This window comes from Terrapene carolina, unplaced genomic scaffold (assembly GCF_002925995.2).
Source record: "Terrapene carolina triunguis isolate 2854851 unplaced genomic scaffold, T_m_triunguis-2.0 Scaffold93, whole genome shotgun sequence".
NCBI lineage: Eukaryota > Metazoa > Chordata > Testudines > Emydidae > Terrapene > Terrapene triunguis.
In genome coordinates this window covers 32,551,024-32,571,504 of record NW_020664444.1, presented here as the reverse complement: position 1 = coordinate 32,571,504, position 20,481 = coordinate 32,551,024, and the positions used below count along the sequence as shown (strand labels likewise).

General features: G+C 51.2%; 2 protein-coding genes across 2 annotated transcripts in view; one reads left to right on the top strand and one right to left on the bottom strand.

The window, feature by feature from the left end:
* The first annotated feature begins 550 nt into the window (after window positions 1-550).
* NUDT16L1 (nudix hydrolase 16 like 1) lies at window positions 551-5,285 on the top strand. Its single transcript, XM_026650669.2, has 3 exons — window positions 551-773; window positions 2,611-2,871; window positions 4,113-5,285. Exons 1-3 carry the CDS (start codon window positions 573-575, stop codon window positions 4,578-4,580), a joined length of 930 nt encoding a protein of 309 aa, XP_026506454.1. The 5' UTR covers window positions 551-572; the 3' UTR covers window positions 4,581-5,285.
* Window positions 5,286-9,495: 4,210 nt separating this feature from the next.
* NAA60 (N(alpha)-acetyltransferase 60, NatF catalytic subunit) overlaps window positions 9,496-20,481 on the bottom strand; it is a 48,406-nt gene continuing 37,420 nt past the window's right edge. Inside the window, exons 5-7 of the mRNA XM_024197816.3 lie at window positions 16,029-16,263; window positions 14,224-14,410; window positions 9,496-13,542 (exon numbers count right to left, since the gene is read on the bottom strand). Of these exons, the coding sequence (XP_024053584.1) occupies window positions 14,254-14,410; window positions 16,029-16,263 (392 nt within the window). The 3' untranslated portion in view covers window positions 9,496-13,542; window positions 14,224-14,253. The remainder of the gene's footprint in view (window positions 13,543-14,223; window positions 14,411-16,028; window positions 16,264-20,481) is intronic.

Genomic DNA, 20,481 nt, shown 5'->3' with positions numbered 1-20,481 from the left:
CTCCCGCCCGGGGTCACAGTGGCCCCAATTCCTCCCCCATCTCCTCCATCCAGGCGCACTGGCTAGTAACAGGCCCGCGAGCTCAGTGAGTGACCGCCCCCCGCGTGACCCCGTCTTTCATAGCTGGGATCCCCTCCTGTTGCCTGTCCTCACTGCCCCACCTCTTGGTCCCAGCAGCCAATCACGACTGTGGGTAGCAGCCAGTGGTCACGGGGAGGGCAGAGCTAAGGAGCTCCGCCCCCGCCTGGTCAGCTGTGCCTGGGAGTGAAGAGCCCCTGCTCGCTCTGGCCCGAACCCAGCATGCCGCGCGGCCGCTCCTCGCGGCCCGCAGCTTTGATCTGATTGGCTACTAGGGCTATTGATGGCGTTACAGTGCCCTCCTCCTGGGAATGGCATTGGCCGGATTGGGTGATGGCTGTTGCATTGGTGTCACACGCCGTGTTGTGATTGGCTGGATGCGGACAGTGGGCTCGGTGATTGGCTGTTGCAGGTGTGGCTCCGCCCCGCAGCGCTGTGATAGGTCAGCGCACACAGTAGGGTTGGCCTCTCTCTGGTCGCGGCTCTGTGTGGTGATGGCGGCTCTGACGGGGAGCGCGGGCGCGGCGGGGCTGTTGCCCTCCCTCTCGGTGCCCGGCGTGACCGAGCTGAAGCCGCTGAGCCGCTACGAGGCCATGCGGCTCGGGCCCGGCTGGAGCCACTCGTGCCACGCCATGCTGTACGCGCCCAACCCGGGCATGCTCTTCGGGCGCATCCCGCTGCGCTACGCCGTGCTGGTCAGCGGGGCCTGGGGCGGGCCTCGGACGGGTTCCATGGGGCGGGGCCTGGGGCTGGGCTTGGGGGCTGGGGCCTAGGTCGGGTCCGGTTGGGCGAGGGGGGGAGCCGGGCCTGGGCTGGGTTTGGGGTTTCGGGTAGGGCCTGGGGCGGGTCCGGTTGGGCGAGGGCTGGGGTCGGGCGTGGGGAGCCGGGCGTGGTTGGGTGGCGATTGGGGCCTGCGGTGGGCAGCGGGGAGCCGGCCTTCAGGGTGCGGGAATGCCATGAGTCCCCTTGGCGGGACGGAGAGCTGGGACCCCCGCTCAGGGCTAGGGCTGAGGCCTTCCCCGCGCTACTGCACCAACTCCCTGCGGGCTGCCTGTCGCTACCCAAGCACAGATCTGCTAGTTCTACCCTGCCTGGCCGTGCCTCGCCCCAGCAGGGCGTGAGCAGCCGGCCCGAGGACAGCGGCTAACCCTCTTCCCCTACACACCACTAGCCACCCCAGCGTGTTTAGCAGAATCGCCCTAGGCCTGTGGATTCTATGCTGTCAGCTGCTGAAGAATAGGCCCTTTAATCCATAGAGAGAGGGTGTGTGTGTGCATGTGTCTTTACCTAGTGTTATATGGCCCATATGGCTGCGAGGATGGCTTTGCAGACTTGAACCTCTGCAATGCTGTCTGCCAGAGTTTGCAGACGGGGTGTTCCATTGCCTCTGCTGTGGCACAGGGTTTTGCTGAGCAAGAACAAAGTAAACTGAACAAGACTGGCGGGTTTTGCTGTTGCTCTCTACAGTGCTGTAAGTGACATTGAAACTGACAAGAGTCATGTCTGTTTCACTCGGCTGCACCTTGGGAAGGGCTGACCAGAGCCCGGAGGTAATCACTGAGAAGGATCAAAACCCAGATGTAGGGGAGGAGCAGAGCAGCAGAAATGCCCCCTTCACAGCAGCCTGCAGAGGAGAGCTCCATCTCCCTTCCTGCAGGTACAGAGGCTGGAGCTTCAGATTTTCCAACCATCCACTGTCTGAGGCGGATCCAAAACATGGAGCTCTGAAACTGGCACTCCACTCCTGGACAGTAGCTAGGAGGTGGGGACTGAACGTGCCCCTTGAGCTCACCAGTGGCTGTGTCTTTTCTGTGTATCTCTGGTTGGTAGGCTTGGTCCTCTGGCTGTGAGGTGCCTGGTGCACTTGTCAAGACTTGGGGTTGGTCAACAGTGGCACTAGGCTGATGGGTTTCCTTTTTAGGCTCTCCATATGGTCCAGTATTGATGTGTCAGGATACCCATAGAATGGCAAAGCAGTACTGGGGAATCTCATAAGAAGGCGACCCCCTGGAGGCTCAGCTTCATCCTGCAGAGAAGTAGGAATGGGCTTTCTGGGGCTACCACTAGGTAAAAATTGGAGGGGTAGGCAACATTGGCAGTATCAAACTGCTCCAATACCAAGGGTAGCAGGATTTTCTGCTAAAAATGATCACAGTGAAAGAGCTGTTTGGCCTTCAGCACTTATTTCCTAGTGAGATGAGCGGGGCAGTTCACGCCACTCAGCTACAAAAACTGTCTGACAGCCCGGCACCGGGTCAAGTTCTAGGTTTTCCTTCACAAAGGCAATTGAAAAAAGAAGCTAATATTGTGCTGAAGCAAATGGGGCAATGGAAGAGGGGTACAATAAAGCCTCAAACCTCTCTGATTAGGGTACAGACTGTCTTGTGCCTCACGTGCTTTGGCCCCTTTGTCTTGGAGAGGTTTCCTGTGGTGGTAAGTGTCCAGCTCTTGGCTGGGGGTACCCTCTCCTCTCCCACAGGGTCCCTGGGGCTATGTACTGTGCCCCATTAACGTAATGCGCCTCTATTGCAGATGCAGATGCGATTTGACGGACTACTGGGCTTTCCTGGGGGGTTCGTGGATCGCCGTTACTGGTCCCTGGAGGATGGTCTGAATCGGGTGCTGGGCTTGGGTTTGGGCTGTGTGCGCCTGACGGAAGCTGATTATCTGTGCTCGCACCTGACAGAGGGGCCACATCGCGTGGTGGCGCACTTCTACGCCAGGCAGCTGACCCTGGAGGAGCTGCACACCATCGAGATCTGCGCGGTGCATTCCCGGGACCACGGGCTGGAGGTGGGGTATTCGGAGGGGGTGTCTGGAAGCTCTGAGACTTCACATCATCGGGGAATGAAACTTCCCTCACTAGGCCTGCTGGGCTGCTATCTATTGCAGCTGGGCGGGGGAATGCACCGCATTTAACAGCTACCAGTGGCGACTGGCGAGTGCTATGCACTGCCACATGGCAATCCCTAGTTGTGAGTCCTGGCCCTTCACTAGGGAGTTGGCAAGGACAGTGGTAGCATAGGGAGGGCTTTGTGCTGCACTTTGAAGGGGAGTCCTGTTTGCTTTTCAGTCATAAAGATAGTGCCTCTGACATGGGGGTTGGGTGAACTTTAAGTAACCCTCAGCTCTGGTGAGCATCCCGTGAGGTCTGGATGTGTCGTCTCTGACTGGAACTGTGATCTTCTGTGTGGCAGTGCCTTGCTTTAATCAACAAGGTATTAGGCCCAGCTTGGATTGCACATAAGTTGGTAAGAAGTCAGAGAAAGAGACATGAGTTTCTTTCTGGGGAATCTGGTGCTACAGGATTCTCTGGCAGGGTTGGTGAGCTTGTGCCAGGTCATCTAATGCCCCTGATGTAGAACACAGATGGTGGAGGACCCTTTGTACAGCCTGGGTACGATGCTGTGATCTGCCAGGAGTGATGCTGCGTGTGCACTAAATGTGACCCTGGGTTGTGGCACCTGTTGAGGGGGACATGGAGCCACAGCATTCTTGCAGAGTGGTATGAAGGGCAAGGCATAGACCCAGAACATAGGTCATCCCTGGGGGCAGTTGGTGGTACACCTGGGGTGTTGGGGGTGTGGTGGTGGTGGGGAGTGGTAGGGAAAGGTGGGGTGGTAAGCTGTGGTGCTCCTACTGGGGGATGGTAGGGGATGGGATGGAGCAATGGGTAAGGTGTGGTATGCTGGAGGGAAGTGGTCTTCATTTGGGTCAGGGGTGGGATGGGTAGGTAGGGTGGGTGGTCAGACTGGGGCTAGAGTGCTTGTGCAGAGGGTATATGGGGCATCACCTGGGTTTGGTATGGAGTAATGGGCAGGGGTGTGGTATTCATGCTGGGGGTTGGGGGGGTTGGATGTGGCACCTGTGCTCATCCTGGGGAAGTAAGAGGGGCTGGTATGGGGAGGGCATGCATGGTCTGGGTGCTGGGGTGTGGTATGGCACCTTCATGGATCAGGGTGGCTGGTGGGGCTTGTGCTGAGGGTGGGCTGAAGGTGCAATTTGTTGTTACTGAATTGCTTGTGCTGTTGCAGGTGATGGGAATGGTCCGTGTCCCCTTGTACACCCAGAAGGACCGCATGGGCGGGCTGCCGAACTTCCTGGGGAACTCCTTCATCGGGACTGCTAAATTCCAGCTGCTCTTTGCCCTGAAGGTCTTGAATATGGTGCCTGAGGAGAAGCTGGCAGAGGCAGTGGCTGCCACCCAGAAGCAAAAAAAGCCGGCAGCTGATACGGCAGCTGTGACGGCCAATGTGACGACGGCAGCTGTGACGGCCAATGTGACGACGGCAGCTGTGACGGCCAATGTGACCAATGTGACGGCAGCTGTGACGGCCAATCAGATGGTGGCTAAGCCAGCAAATGAGTTGGCAAATCAGCCTTTAGCTGTGTCAAAGGCTGAGCCAGCAGCAGAGCCAGCGGCTGAGCCAACAGCAAAGCCAGCGGCTGAGCCAGCACCTGAGCCCATGACTGAGCCAGCGGCTGAGGCTATGGCTGAGTGATGAATTTTTCTTTTTCAACTTGGTTAAAAATGGGTAAAGAGACTAGAGACTTTCTTCTAACTTTCCAGACAGTCACTGGCTGCAAATGCTGCCCAGGTGACTCCACCTCAGTGCTCCTCAGGTGGGATGGGATTAGACTTGCCTGAAGCAATGAAAAGCTATATTTTGTAAGGCCCATAAACAGTACCAAGCTTTCCAGATATCTCTTAACTGCCCCCCTCCGGTGTCCGTGTGCTTACCCGAGGACTCTCTTAGAATGCTTTAATTTACAGGGATGCTCTGCTCCATTCAGGTCCCAGCTTAGGTATTGTTTTAATGAACAGAAATGTTACTTTTTAAATTGTTCCAAGGAGGGTTTTTAGACCCCTGCTGCAGTATTGTGAACCCAATCACAGCTGTGTTGGGGAAGGGACAGGGGAGTAAGTGAACCCAATTGAAAAGAGGCATGTCTGCCAGCTCTAGCTCCATGCCAGGTGCACAAATGAAACTGGCTCCTGTAGGAACAGTCCAGGGGTGCTCCTAGTGTTCCCAGGTTTCATGACTTTGGTATCACATGGAAGAGTTTAAGGTGGCAGCTTACCTGGCTAGTGGCAGTTCCCAGGTGGCTTAGTTGTTGGTGCCCCTGTGGGGTGCAGAAAGGTGGTGTGTGGCTTTGCATATGGAGAGTTGGGGGAGCAGGAAAATGAAATAAATGGCTTTGCTGTAGTTGTTCGCTGTTGAGATCTTTTCTTTCTTATAATGAAAACTGGAGAGCAAAGCGATTCCCGCTAGCACGCTTTGAGTGGCTGTACACCTTGGTGTCTGCATCTACATGGAGTGGAGCAGCCAGCATTTGACTGCTGGGAGCTTCCCTTTGCTGAGTTGCCAGGTTCATAAGGTTAGTAACTTTTGATTTCATTGTAAGGTGATCCTGGGCTTTGTGCCCCCTCTGACTACAGTAATAGCGCTTAACGGGCACCTTTCCTTTTTCCACTGGATTTGCCATTTTCAGTTTACCCTTAAATTTCTCACCCCCTTTTCCTTTAGTACACCCTGGGCCACAACTGTAGTTCCCTTACTCACTTCCAAACTCTTAGGTGGAACTGGAGCAGTCCTTGTTTGGAAATCCACAAGGCATCACCACTATAGGTCTGCCAACATCACCATGTCTGTGCTGGATTGTGGTTGCCACGCTTGGACCCACATACTGAATTCCTTCCCCAATACGGTTAGGAACTGTTCCCAGGTCTCTGCTTTGGCTGCAGCCAGTGCCTATGTCTCCATTTCTGGGGGTTGTCTGGAGCTATCTCAGTGGCCATGAACCACTGTCAATGTCTCGTAATTTGGTATTTTCAAAGAATTGCCGCCTTCACTTCTGCATAACCATTTACCACATCCTTGCTGACGGCACGAGTTGCATCCAGAGCTTTCCCTGTCAACAGGAGAATCAACCAGATGGTCCCCTCCTCCTCCTGTGGCCAGGCATGTTATTTCCATTCATTCACACCTGGCTGTGTCGTCTCCCTCTCAACAGATGGGATAATTTCAGCTCTCTATGCACCATCCTCCAGCAGATTCTCCCAGCCTTGTAGCCCAACCTTGCCCTACCAAGGGTCATAGGGTGCAGCCTGATGCTGCCATATCCACGTTTCAGGTACTCCTACCAAGCTCTTTGCTTTGGTCCCTGAACAATCACTCTGAGCCAAGGGAGTTCTCTAAACTGAGACACGCTCCCCACTGTGGGCCTGTCTCTATCCCTCTTTTCCTGATGGCTCAAATTGCTGTAACAGGATACTTGAGGCAGGCTTCAAACCCAAGTGGCCCTCACTTTCTTCCTATTAATCCTCTTCTCCACTCCCTCTTTCTCCTGCTCCCTCTTGAAGTGGAAGATGGGTTTCCTCTAGCTTGAGAGCCAGAGCCTGACCATCTTCTGGTTTGTGCCCCACCAGGACATCCCACTGCTCACACCAAATGTCACCAAGCTGTTACCTGGTGGGCCCCCAAGATGAGCTGACCAGCCCCTCCACTTGTTCCAGTTTCTACTCCTCAGGCTTCTGACTCCAGTCTCCTTGCCCAGTAAGTGCTAGTCCCACCTGTCCAGACTGTCTTCTCCCTACTCCCAGTCTCCTTGTCCAGTCAATGTTAGTTCCCTCTAACTCCCTACTCTGCCTCCTGCCCCATATTCTCCATTCCCCCAGCTTCTCATTCAATCTGTCCTCCATGCTTCCCCCAGCTCCTTGTGCCAGCCACTCAGTACTGCACCTGGGTCTTTGTCAGCTCCATCTCCCCCACACTCTGCTGGTTCCCAGGCTCCTCATCTGATCACCGTTCCCTCCCCCTCCTCCCTGGCACCCAGCCTCCAAACCCAGTCTCTGCTCCCTGGCTCCTTGTTCCATCTACTCCGCCGAGTCCTCCTCTGCAGCACCCTAGGTCTGCTAGTCACTTCGGTGTTTCAGTGACTTTACAGTGCCTGGTTGCCAGTGAGAGTGGGCAGGGGATGGCACCTAGCACACAGGAAGGACCGCTTCTCTACTCTCTGCTACCTAGCCCCATTGCAGCCAGGAACAGCCATTACAAGGAAAGTTTGGCTTTGCTCCCATAGCTCTGGGCTTGAGCATGCTCAGTGGGGCTGTAGGGTTGGTGCATGCAGTCAGGTTGACATTCGGAGCTGGGAGGGTAGGGAACATGCACTATAAAGACAGTCTTTGGAGATTTTTTTCTCTCCAGTGTTGGTCCCAGATATTAGACAAGGTGAGTCACATTTTATTGGACCAACTTCTCTGGAGATTTTTGCAGTTAAACTTTAAGTCTTCACAAAGCATGGGCAAGCTCCTTTTCCCAAAGGCTTAAGTGGCCAAACATGGGTGGATTTTCACAGATAAAGATGGGGGACTGAAACTTTCACAAAAATCGGTACTTTTCTAACATTGAAAAACAATGTTTTGCCCCTTGCCTGCTTCTTAGAGACAGCTAGAATTAAAAAAATAAAATCACCTGGTGGCAGACAACCAGAATGGAAATGTGGATTAGTCGATGGTTTCCCCAGAGAGATATTAACCATCTCTGCTAGAGCCGGTCCACTACTATCAGCAAGAGAGGAGCTTAAGTCTAGCTCCCCTGAAGTCACGGCAGGGGCCCTTAATTAGACTGCCCTGGAGATTGGGAAAGAGGTCAGGTTAGCCTTAAAAATCATCTCACTACAGCCCAGCAGAACTGTATGTAGTTTCAGAGAAGTCCCTGTTAACCTTGATTACAATAACAATCCTGGACATTCTCTACACCATGTGTGTCATCCCCATGCACTACCGTGATAGGTGTTGCCCCATCAGTCTGTCCTTGTAACCTGCCAGATTCATTGCTATGGTTGCATAATGCCAATGCTATGGGGCTAGGATAACTGGCAGTCAGCAGGGCTGCACTCAGGATCTGGTTAGTTCAGACAGATTGCTCTGGTGAGGCCTCACTGGAGGTCAGTGACAGCTACAATGGGGCTGAAATAGAGGCAGAAGCCTCCTCCCCTTACACTTGTGCTGGTTAGGTACTGTCAGTAAGGGAGGCTCCCCTAGGTCCTTCAAGGCTATTGGCTATATGTGCTCTGTCAGAAGGACCAGAGAAGATGGGAAGGTCTTGAGGTAAAGTGACATCAAATATTACATCAGCCAGCCCCCATGGAGCTGGAGAGAGCAGATGCTGGGGTTATGCTTGCCTAGGAAGGGGGTAGTATGACTTCCACATAAGATACCATCTTCTCCCCCCCCCCCCCCCCCCACATGAGGGGGAGAGGCAAAAATCAGGGCAGCACCAAGGGATGTGCTTGGATCAGCAGCAGTACAACCCCCTTAATGCAGGCATCCAGAAAGTGTTGGGGTGGGGAGGAGAGGGTGAACTATGAATCTAACTACCCCCCCAGAGAAAAACCTGCTGATAAAATGGTGCAAATGGGCCTGATGATAAGACAGAAGAGCTGTTCTGCAGAGAGCCCTGACAGTGCCAAGAACACTACCATATGTCACTTCAACCAAAATTCATAGGTGTGCAGGATTGTGCTGACCCTGGGCAGGGCTCTCCCCAGCCACTTTCTGAAGGGAAATGACTGTTCCAGCAATAGGGTCACTGAAGCCTCTCAGCAATGCTCCCTGCTAGGGTTGACTGGGGCAAACCTTGTCTGGGAGGATGGCCCAGCTGTCTTACCCAGTGCTCCAAGGAGAACAGCTGCTTTTTGCCTTTGTCACCTGTGTTTATGGAGCACACTGTAGGGTACTTGCCGTTGGCAAGAGCAGCAGTTTAAATCCAGACTTGTAGTTGAAAGCAAAGCAGGAGAATCACAAAAGAAAAAATCATTTTAATTGACATTTAGAGAGACAGGCTGACTGTGACAGCAATATGCTCTTCAATAAATATAGGGGACAGGAGGGTTGTGACAGGGTGATGTGTGGCTGACACCTTTGCAATGAGGCCAGAGTTCATAAAGGCATTGCAGGTAGGACAAGCAGCTTGGCTCCTCTGGACGTGCTCCATTGCTGGGGCATTGGGCGTTAGAATGGACAACAGCCACAGGTCCAAAAACAGTTGGAAGAGTTCAAACCTAGGCCCACAGGAAAAACGATTCTGTATTGTACAGCCATTTCAGAGCAATAGTAAAGTGCAAGGAAAACAAACCCAATGTACACTGAAGCATGTTTAGCGACTAACTCCTCAAGCACTTTTTAAAAAATGAGCTATGTAAGGGGGAAAAAATACAAAACCAGTTACTGCAAATTAGGTTAAGATGCTTTGAGAGAAACCACAGCCTCTCCCTCTGGAGGTGAGAAAATGGAATCTGCCAGCAGCCACTAGATCAAGGGTCATTTACATTGGTATAGTCACTGTCCTAAATACTACAGTGTAGAATACATGATTGAGAGCTCAAACAGAGCATCTGGCTAAGTCTGCTTGAGTAGGTACCCCTATAATTTCACAGCTGGGAGCCTCTATACAGAATTACCAGGAACAGTTTCAATTGGCAACTCCTTTTTGCCAGAGGCCTGGGCCAAAGCAGATTGTCAATGGCTACTCTGCCTGGGAAGATCACTGGCACAGAAGGGAGAGCTCAGGGGTTTCTCCACTGGGGACCCAACTCATGTACAGTGGGAAGAACCCACAGGCCCCATCTAAAAGCATGTTGAGAATAAAGCCATCTGTCACACAACTGTGAATGGCGAGGCCTCTCCACGAAGGCTCTATAATAGGAGTTCAAGCCAATCAGACCCCCATCTCTCTGAGTGCCTCTGTGGCAGCCCCACAACTGAAGGATTGTTGGTGATCTTACTGGCAGCTAGAGAACCTGTTCCTCTGTAGTACATGCTAATACAGTGGCTGCATCCCTAACAGACTGATCACTCCCCCTTGTGGTTCCTGTGTGTATAAGAGCAGGCTAACTCAGCCATGTGGCCCTGCACTTCATTAGTACTAGGACATGTGCATGGGGATAGGGCAAGGGAGTGAACAAGGAGGTTCCACAGGGTAACTTCCCCTCCCCAGGAAAAGCCCACCAGTCCTAGGTTGTCCACATTTCCTCCACATCCTGCCCACAGAAGCTAGAGAGATTCCACTCAGGCCCAGCCAGAAGCAGTACAAGTCTCATGGCAATCAGGAGAAAGCTGCATGGCACCCACTCCTAACTACCCAGACAGCAGGTTGCCAGTGAGGGGCAGATCCAGTCTATTACAGAGGTCTCCAGTCTCCTCACCCTCTTAGCTCCCAAACCACCAACAGCACAGGTCCAACAGGGGAAGCAGGATGGTGGTTCCTGGCTAGAATGCAGATGGGCACTGAAGGGAGAGGAAACCTCAGGCTGCTGTAAATCAGCCAGAGTCTGGAGGGCTGGGCAGATCAGAGGGAGGCTGCCCTTCCCATTAGCATAGGGATGTACCCCACAAGGGCTGCACCCCTTAACATCCCATGTGGCCCAGCACCTGAATGTATAATGAATACTGGGTTAGAACTTCTTTACACTGATAAAATTTGCTAAAAGTTTTTGTTGGATGATTAGGAAACAGATCTTCCTCCTCCGCCCCAAATACAGAGCACACTGGTATCCATACCAGGCAGGTGGGCCAGGGAAACAAGAGAAAAAACAAGGTGACGGGAGAACAAGGCTGAGAAGTTCTGCTCTGGGGAGGTATCAGCCCATCCCAAGGAAACAGGCTTGGCTCAGAGTAGCCTTTTTAAAAACCCACTTCTAAGCAGCTTAACGGTCACCTCCTGACCAGCTACCAGCTGGATCTAAGACATTTCAGTGTCAGGAGGAGAGGACTGTCATCTTGCCCAGCCTGCTGGGTGGGGTGGCTCTGGCTGCAGAGCAGGGAGTGCACATACATTTGCAGAGATTCCATTCCTCCCTGGAAGGCAACTTCTTTGCAAGAGAAGGGCCCCCCAGCCAAAAGACTAGCTAGACGTAAGGTACATGCACAAAAATGAAGCACAGCTGGTGGGGGAGGAGGGCTGATTCTCAGTCTGAATGGGTGAAGATCATCCCATTGCAGGACCTGGTGAGATCACTGCATGGCACTGGCTAGATCTCCCCTCCTCGCTGAGAATGGGGGAAGTTTCCCCACAAAACTCTGGCCCCAGCCCATGCTGGTTGGTCACTGCCCTCTTTCTCAGGCAGGGGCTCTACCTGCCTTACTGCACTGAATTAGACACAAAGCAATGGCTGCACAGCCCCAACACCAACCCATCCTCCAGTTTTCCCCCAAGGCTCTCGCCCTTCGAGTCATTAGCCTACTTCAGTCCACGTGATCTACACAAAGTGAAGCCTCCATTTTGAAGCTCAGCCATTTCCCCACTGCACAGCAGAAGTTTGTACATCTGTACCAGCTCCACAACAGGCACATTCCTGCTCCACACGGGGAAATCCCAGCAATTCTAACACACTATCGCTCTAACCGAGAAACAGTCTCCTTTGTGATAAAACAATCTATTCCAGCAATATAACAAATGAAGCTGAGTGTGTCCTGCTGAGCTGGGAAATGAACAGCACCTTCAACAATGATCCCCACTGCTGCCTCAAGGCAAGACACACAGCAGCATCCCAGGGCCTGATTGAAAAAGCTTCCTGGGCTTGGCTCCACCCCACATGGGACAGGGTTACAGAGTGCAAGCTGTATTTGCAGCACACATTCTGTATTAAAAACGGGCTTCTCAGAGCCTCCTGAAGGGGCGGGGGCTGCCAAGACTGTCCTTTATCTAGGATGCTGGCAGTGCCAGGCAGAGGCCCCTGACAAGATAGGACGCTATTCCCACACCACTTAGATAGCAGCTGGCATGGTAATAGCAAGGGGATAGTTATCCTCTACAGTTAGACATTGACCTGTCTTTAAGTGATATCTGGAGAGCTAATTCTTCCAGCAGATTTAAGTTACTTTCGGAGGCCAACTTTGTGCTGTAAGACCCCATCAGTCCCTGTCTCCGTAGTAACCTCCTAGTTACCTGCCACCCGCACTGCCAGCAGCAGGAGACAACGCACCAGCTTTAGTTCAAGACTTCCTCTGCCAACTCAGTTTCAAAGTGGGCACATGAACAGTGGGGAGGGGGTGCAGAGCCAAGGGGGCACAGCCTCTGCCAGGGGAAGAAGGGGCTTGTTGACAATTGCTGGAAGGAGGCCAGGCATTTACTCACAGTGTATGCTTTGCTCCTATTTGCTCAATCCTAGCTGATCCCACTAGCAGAGCCGATGGGACAGCACTATTCCAATGTCCTGCTAGCACTCAGGTGCCCCTCCTGTGGCTATGGGGTCTTTTTGCACACTAATTCAATACGTGGGGAGGTCTGGGGCCTTCTGCCTATTGAGGAGATCAATGTCTGGCAAGCTCCACATGGGGAGACAAGTGTCCTGCACAAGTCTTGTGCAAACAAAGCAAGCATTTCACTGCTGACAGTCACGTTGCAGCCTCCACAGGGACTTCAATACCAGACTCCTGGCACAGACCCAGCAAGGCTGCCCATCAGCGCACCCCCTCCACACCTCTCATGGCCTGCAGTCTCTATAAACACAAGTGGGGCAGCAGCTAATTTTCTTCAAAAGCAGCGATCTGTGAACAAATCTCATTCCTAAACAGCCTGCGGGAGGTTAACTCCAGTTCCAACGGCGACAGTTTAAGGGAATGGAGGTGGCTCACTCTTCCCTCTGGGGCTCCAACTACAGGAATAACTCTATACATCTCCCCCACTCCTATCCTGGTGAGCTCTAGCTCAGACTCAAGGCAGAAGGATCTATACAGTATATATATTTCACTATGAAACAGCAATTTCAATCCCTGTCTTCTACTTTAGAGCATCATGAATCAGATGCTTCTTTTTAAGTCATGGGGTGATGACTCTCTCTGGGCATCTCAGCAGCAGTTTCCTTCCTGTGAGTGGGCAGGAGTGTTACCAGCAGCAACACAGACGCATCAGCAGGAGCATGGGAGCCCAAGAGAAAATGTGCCCCATTTCCATCTGCCCTTGGACTGAGAGGACATGGCGGGCCCACTCCAGCCCTGGCCCTCTGATGTATTGTGGGCTCTAACATGGTCAGTGCATGTTGATTGCCTTATTGTGCATTCCTGTCATTAGCTATGCTATGGCAAAGCAGATGACTGCATCCTTGTCCATCTCATGTACAACTATGTGCATCTATGCGAGTACTGGCCAAAAGCAAGGAGAGTGGGAGGGGAGGGGAGGTGTAAAACACAGAGCTGTAATGGGAAGGGCCACTTGCCTACAGCACAGTGACACTTCTTATAAGACAGCAATGACTGTCAATCCACACAGGATTCCTTGGGACTCTGGGCCAAGAAGATGGCAAGTCAGGGCTGCAGCAAGTCAAGCATATGGTCTGCCAAATCTCAGTCAATCCACAGCTGAGTGGTCAATTTTAAGAGGCTGGGTTGTTGATAGGAAGCCCGCATCACTGGAATCAGTACAGAGCCAGATGATTCAGGAGATAAAGGGAAGAATTATCCTATTAAAGACAAGAGAACAGCTGTCTGAAAAGCATGGAAAGGACAGGACAGACATTGTGCTTTACAGAACAAAGTGGGAGCTCCTGCGCTGAAGAGCTTACAGTCAGACACTGGGGCTTTGCGCATTTGAGCCAGTGGGAGGAGAATGGGGAGTTTACTATGCTGATTTCCAGACCCTGCGGAACCGGGGGGGGGGGGGGGGGGGGGGCGCACACAGTCTCAAATGCTCAGGGCCCAGCTGAGCTGCTCTAAACGCTCAAGGAAAGGGGTCACCTGCAGCAGCGGGAGATTGCATTTAACAACATTCACTGGGCTCAAATAAATTACATCAAGTTAATTCTCGGGGGAGGGGGGAAATCAGGGCCTTAAGTCAATGGGCATTTGCCATCAACTGTAGCAGGAGCGAAGTCAATAACAAAAGAGGCAAGATTATTAAATAGTTGCCAGTGTACAGCCCTGCACCGAGGGATCCCGGGGTGCAGCGCTCTCAGAAGCTGGGCTCTAGCCATTTCCAAGAGGTTGAATTGTACGTTGAGGCACACAGTCTATGTTGCAGTGACCCTTGCTTGAGGCATCTTGCCTCACGTGCTCCAGGCGCTACGGTGGGTCTGTTATGCCACTGGCTTGTTGCAGTGCAGGGCTCCAGAGAGAAGATAAACCCCATTCTCACAGCTGCCTACCTCTCGCTTTGCTGACACCCTCTGACTGGGTCACGTTGCCCGGCTGTATTCAATGCCACTCTTTGCGGAAATGCCAGACCATGGCAGCAGGCTGCGGAGGAGACTCTGGGCTTGGCGGTATATCCGGTGAGGAATCGAACATGGGCTCAGGCTGGCGAGCGTTGAACCAATATGCTGTAGGTAGTCAGTGAGCCTCAGTTAAGGACAACAGGGACATTTACAGTGAAATGTAAGAAACAACCTAAAAAACACTATTGACAGCAGCTTGTAGGACAGTAGTAGGCAATGAGAGCTAGGCCAGGCAAAGCAGCACTGGCCAGCTACCTGCCCTTCATAGCTAACTGCTCAGGCACAAATAAGCAGGTCTGTACTGCACAGTAAGAGTAAGACACTTTGGGAACATTCCTTACAATATGCCCAGGAAATGCTTTAGCTGAATAATCACTTTCAATCCACAGCACTTCAGCTGCTGGAGCCATGGCCCGTCTGGCAGCACAGACATTTTGATTGCTCAGCTACAACTACATGTTACTATCAGGGCTTTGGAGCAGAGCCCAGAGCAGGAACGTGGAGCAGCTCTGGAGCAGTGGAGCTGCAGGTTTTTGCCTGGAGCTGGAGTGGAGCCAGAGCACAGCTCCAAAGCCCTGGTTACCATTAAGGAGTTAGGGAGAAGGGACTGCTTTACGCTCCCCCCCAGACTGACTGACCTGAAGCATATCCTATAGTTTAGTTTGTCATCTCTGTTCTGTACCCACCCTGCCTCCCTGAGGAGAGTGTGAATCCCTAGAGCCGTTCAGAAGAGTGGAGTAAGATACCTTACTGAATAGCATGCTTCCAGCTGCATTTGGAGCCCACCACACCATTAGCGTTGGGAAGGTTCCACCTGCATGACCTACAATAGTTAGCAAGTTTCTGATATACCCAACAAAGGGCAGACACTGCCTGTCTTCTCTGGACAGGAGGAGAAGAGCTCACTAGCCCTTCATATCTGAGACCTGACTTCAAGTCCCCAATCACATCAGTAGTGAAACCATTTGGAAGGCATCTGGTGGAAGCCACCACACAATGGAGCAGTCTCTGCTCAAGCGGAAGCCAAGACCGGATCAGATGATGATGCTGTAGGTTGGGATTAAGGCTTTGGATACTAAGTGTTGCTAGCAGAGCTATGTCAGCTAGGAGCGTAGGGGGTGGGAAATCACACCCTCTAGCCAGCACAGCAATGCTGGCAAACCCCCCAGTGTAGACATCACTATGCTGACCCCGAACAACATTAGCTATGCTGACAGACCAACTGTTGGTTTGTGCTCCATCTCCACTAGGGGGCTCTGCTGGCACAGCTATGCCAGCAAAGCATATGTAGTATATAGGAGCCCTTAGATACACTAACAGAGCCATGTGGGGAGCCCAGGACTGGAATAGCAGGGGAGGAGCTGCAGGTCTTGCCTCAGGTGCAGTCAGCAGAGCTGTGCTGAGGGAGTTTTGCACAGTGTCCATCCACACCACACCTAGTCCTAGCTAAACAGTTGCATTACCATCAGTCACCCAACGTAGAAAAGATATACACCCCTAACCTCACAAGAGACATGTACTGTTCTACTGAACGGATCCAATAGCACCCTTGAGGAAGTCAGGCACGAACATGTCCGAGACAAATCCAAATCTCCTCTGGAAAGCAAGGAATCCAGATCCTTAAACTGGGATCAGTCAATTGCAAACAGACTTGCTTTGCAGGGGTTGTTTTAACCAGACACATGGTATTTGGGATATCTCACTCTGCAGCTAATCAAGTCCAGGGTAAAGGATATAAGATTGTCCAAGGAGGATGTCCACCATTGATGTATAGAACGTAGGTGAAGCCGTCTTTGAGGACCCCTCTGATAGAATAATAATAGGGCAGGTAGTGGTGCTGTCTAAAGTCTCTATTTTCATAGAAGTTAATTGCCGTGTTGTTGGTGGTGAGGACGTGCAAGTAGATGGCTTTACAGTGGTCTTGGGCAGTTGTCGATATATGATCCTTCAAGCTTTCAAGTAAGAGGGAACCTATCAAAGGAAGGAAGAACAGCATTACACAGAGCAGCAGCGCTCTTACTGGGACAGGGTAGAGAGTGCAGACAAGCCTCTGCACCAGCCATCAGTGCCTCTGAACAAAGTTCCTAGACTAAGTTCCCCGTAAGCTGCACAACCGCGCAGCAGGCTCCCAAGGACCATGCAGACAGGTGGGGAGAGGTGCCCCTCGCCTGGCCAGAGGAGCCCCTCCCCCGGCCCAGAGCTGCTGCGGCGAGAGAGGGCTGGGTGAATGTCCTTTTTCCTCACTGCAGCCCCAGGGCACCCTGCACCCCAAACCCTCATTCCCAGCCCCACCCCAGAGCTTTCACCCCTAGCCACAGCCCTCACCCCTCGGCACCACAACCCTCAGCCCCACCCTCAAGCCCCCTCCCACACTCCAAACCCCTTGGTCCCACTCCCACGACACATCATCTCTATATTGTTACACATAACAAAATTCATTGCGCACATGGATGTAAAAAATTAGAGGGAACACTGCTCCTAGATCTTTCCTCATTCTCATTCACCCTTTTCAGAACAGTCAGCAGAACCTGGGTTGGGTGGTCTTAATAGGTTCCTTCCTCTCTACAATGCTGGGCTTCAGAAAACTCAAGGCTCTACAGAGTGGGAGCAGTCCCTCCTAACAGCCATGGATCGGTGGGAGTCTGCAGGGCTGGATTTAGACTGTAACAAGGTCCACACATGCAGCTGTGGCCCCCACAGTTATGAGCATTCCAGGCACAAGGACTTACCAGCAATAGCCCACTGCCAGCCAAACAGCTACTCCCATTGGGCTGGCAAGGTGGTTGTTGGAACCATTTACTTTTAGAATGGCTGACCTGTCACCTTGACTGGCAGCAGCTAGGTCACAGGAGTACATTCAGTGTTCTAGAGCAGGGGCAGTCAACCTATGGCATGCGTGCCGAAGGCAGCACGCAAGCTGATTTTCAGTGGCACTCACACTGCCCGGGCCCTGGCCATCGGTCCGGGGGGCTCTGCATTTTAATTTAATTTTAAATGAAGTTTCTTAAACATTTTAATAACCTTAGTTACTTTACAAACAATAGTTTAGTTATATATTTATAGACTTATAGAAAGAGACCTTCTAAAAACGTTAACATGTATGACTGGCATACGAAACCTTAAATTAGAGTGAATAAATGAAGGCTCGGCACACCACTTCTGAAAGGTTGCCGACCCCTGTTCTAGAGAGACAAGGTAGGTGATGTGATATCTTTTATTGGACCGACTTCTGCTGGTGGAAGGGATAAGCTCTTGAGCTACACAGAGCTCTTCTTCAGGTGGCAACGCTCAGTGTTTTAAAGTCATTTTGACATTGTAAAGAGCAAAATGCAATTGACAAGCAGGTCACATGCACTTGTCTTGCTAAACTCTAGCCAAAAGATAAGGGAGGGCTTTAGCTCCCCATCAGCTCCTGGGAGTTTGGCTCCAGCCATCTAGAATCTTTCATCTGGCACTTGTCAGTGAAGGGGCACAGTGCATGCACTTGGCCTTGGAAGACTGGGTCTGGAGGTTTATCTGAGCAGTCAGTACTGTGTGCTGGATCCAGCTTAATGTGCCTCCACACACGCCTCTAATGTTGAATATCTAGCCTCCTATACGAAGAGGCTCCTTTGACCTGAAGTGGCTTCTACTGGTTCTGTACCCCTATGGACTATTTTAGGTGACCTAAGTGCCCCAAGCCTCATACGAACAGCCCAGGATACAGTCATGGGGCACAGCTTCCATGCATGATTTCCAATGTGAATCTCAGATGGCCACGTTACAATAACTGAACAAAATAAGTTTGCTCAAGTTAAGCTAGTGTTAACTTCTCCCATCAGAGATACCACTGGGCAATAATAAAGACATGATTCACTAGTACATGTCCAAACACATGGACCTCATTTGTGCTACACTTTTACAATCCATGTGTAAAGAACCACATAGTGAATGGGATTTTTCAGAAGTGCCCAAGTAATTTAGGAGCACAAATCTCATTGAAAGTCAGGACTTGTACCCCTACGCCATTTAGGTGCTTCTGAAAATCCCTACCCAGTACATAACATTATCTCCCCCCCCCCACCTAAGTACAACAAGGCCAGCTAAGGATGCTAATATAAAACAACAGGTCTCTTCTGGTCCTACACAACAGGTCATCCAGTCCAGCCCCTTGCACTGAGGTGGATTAAGACAAACCAGATATCAGCAATACAGAACCTGGTTTTGGGAATTCAACGTGGAAGAGTATTTAAATATAGAAGCTGCATGGTAATTTCTCTCCTGTGTACCTGGAAAGATAACTACTGCATTGCTAAGACTTTGCACACTTTCCCACCCATCCCAGGAAACCTAAATGAGTAATAAAATAAGAGCAGTTTAAATTCTCAACAGTGTATCACATTTGTCTGCATCCCACACTCCATCCAGTTCCCTTCTAGCTTCGGGAGAAGAAAGAGCCAGAAACTGAAGCCAGGTAGCGTCTGCTGTAGAAATCAGAGCTACAATAAAAGGTGGAAAATGCCTGGAGCAAAAAGTCGCTTGCATGAAAGGTTTTGCTCTTGAGTGGAAATGGAAGAGCTCTTGGATAAGAAAAGAAGAGCTCTCAAAACGTCAATCCCTCAAATGTTATGTAGCTCTGGAACATTTCAATGTACTATTCTGTAATAGCTATCTGATCCTGAACTCTGATCCAAGGCGATGGACGGACTTTAGAGAGGGTCTTTCAGAAAAATGTGTTATTAAATTGGGACAGAATTTAGGAAGTGCAAGAAATGTTGACCATAATCGAGAAACTCCAGCAAGATACACCAGCCAGCCGGGGCATCTGAAGGTGACTCAGAGACCTCCTTATGAAAACAGGAGACCCCTCCCTTTACCAACTTCCCTGAATTCCATTCTCAGGATAACCTAGAGTCTGTCCCAAGACAGCACTTGAACCAAGGCTTCAGTTTGGTGCTTTCCCACATAGACACAACCCAGATCATTTCTATGGCATATCATATCAGCCTGTGTCTGCAGCTCTGCAGATGTGAGCGCTCAGGGGAGGACAATTATAATCCTATCTACTGAACAGGTCAAATAAATCAAGTCAAGTCTAACATGGCCCCAGCTGCACAATACCTTAACGTGGTCACTGCTACCAGACTTGGCGTTGTGTCCCAGCTGCTAGTGTTTGAAGGGCACATTTCTTTCTAAGAATTGGATGCTTAAGGACAAGGATGGTACATGCTATCACACCAGAAAACTGTACTAACCTGTTCCGTAACTGCTGTTCTTCGAGATGCGTTGCACATTTCCACTCCACTCTTGGTGTGTGTGTGTCCCATGCACAGTTGTCAGAAATTTTTCCCCTCAACAATACCCATCAAGGAGGCATGAGTGCCCTCTGTTGCCATGCATCATTGCACGAAGGTATAAACCACGGAACAGGCCACAAACCCCCTCAGTTCCTTCTTGCTGGAAAACTCAGATGCAGAGGGATGGGAGGGCGGGTTGTGGAACTGACATGTAGAACATCTCAAAGAACAACAGTTACGGAACAGGTGACGGTCAATCACTAAAAGAAAAAACTATGTACATTCTACTCTTGATGGCTCACAACTCATGAAATCAGGAGGGCAGATTAGAGTCTATCTGAACAAGAACTGGAGGACAACTCGTCCAAATATGGCAGAATACTGATTGATGGCATAATGGGATGCAAACGTATGCAATGAAGACCATGTTGCCACCCTACAAATCCTTGGAACTTGCACCAGGAAGGCCACAGAGAATGCTTGCAATTTTGTCAAATATGCTGTCACTCCATTTGGCAGCATGTCAGCCAAGTCATAGCACAAGCAAATACAGGAGGCTATTCAAGACAAAATCCACTGAGAAGAGAGTGGGAGGCCTTTCATCCTGTCTGTGACCGCCACAAACAGCTAGGAAGACAAACGGAACTGCTTGGACCTGCTGAGATAGAATGCCAACGCTCTCCTGACATCCAGAGCATGCAGCTGTTCCCCATCAAGGAGAACAAAGGCAAGGCAAGTAAATCATTTGGTTGATGTGGAAGTTAGAAACCCACTTTTGACACGAACTTTGCAAGAGGACGTGGGTAAACTGTCTTAAGGCTCAAAAGGAGTCCCATAAGTTTTGACAAACACCAAGTTTAAGTCCCATGGAGAAACAGGATCTTGTACCTGAGGATACAACTGTTCCAGGACT

Bases quoted from the DNA above. Each gene is read 5' to 3' on its own strand.
- NUDT16L1 (XM_026650669.2), top strand. From the start codon at position 573: ATGGCGGCTCTGACGGGGAGCGCGGGCGCGGCGGGGCTGTTGCCCTCC. The intron at 774-2,610 runs GTCAGCGGGGCC...CCTCTATTGCAG, and splicing joins CGCTGCGCTACGCCGTGCTG to ATGCAGATGCGATTTGACGG. The intron at 2,872-4,112 runs GTGGGGTATTCG...GTGCTGTTGCAG, and splicing joins CCCGGGACCACGGGCTGGAG to GTGATGGGAATGGTCCGTGT.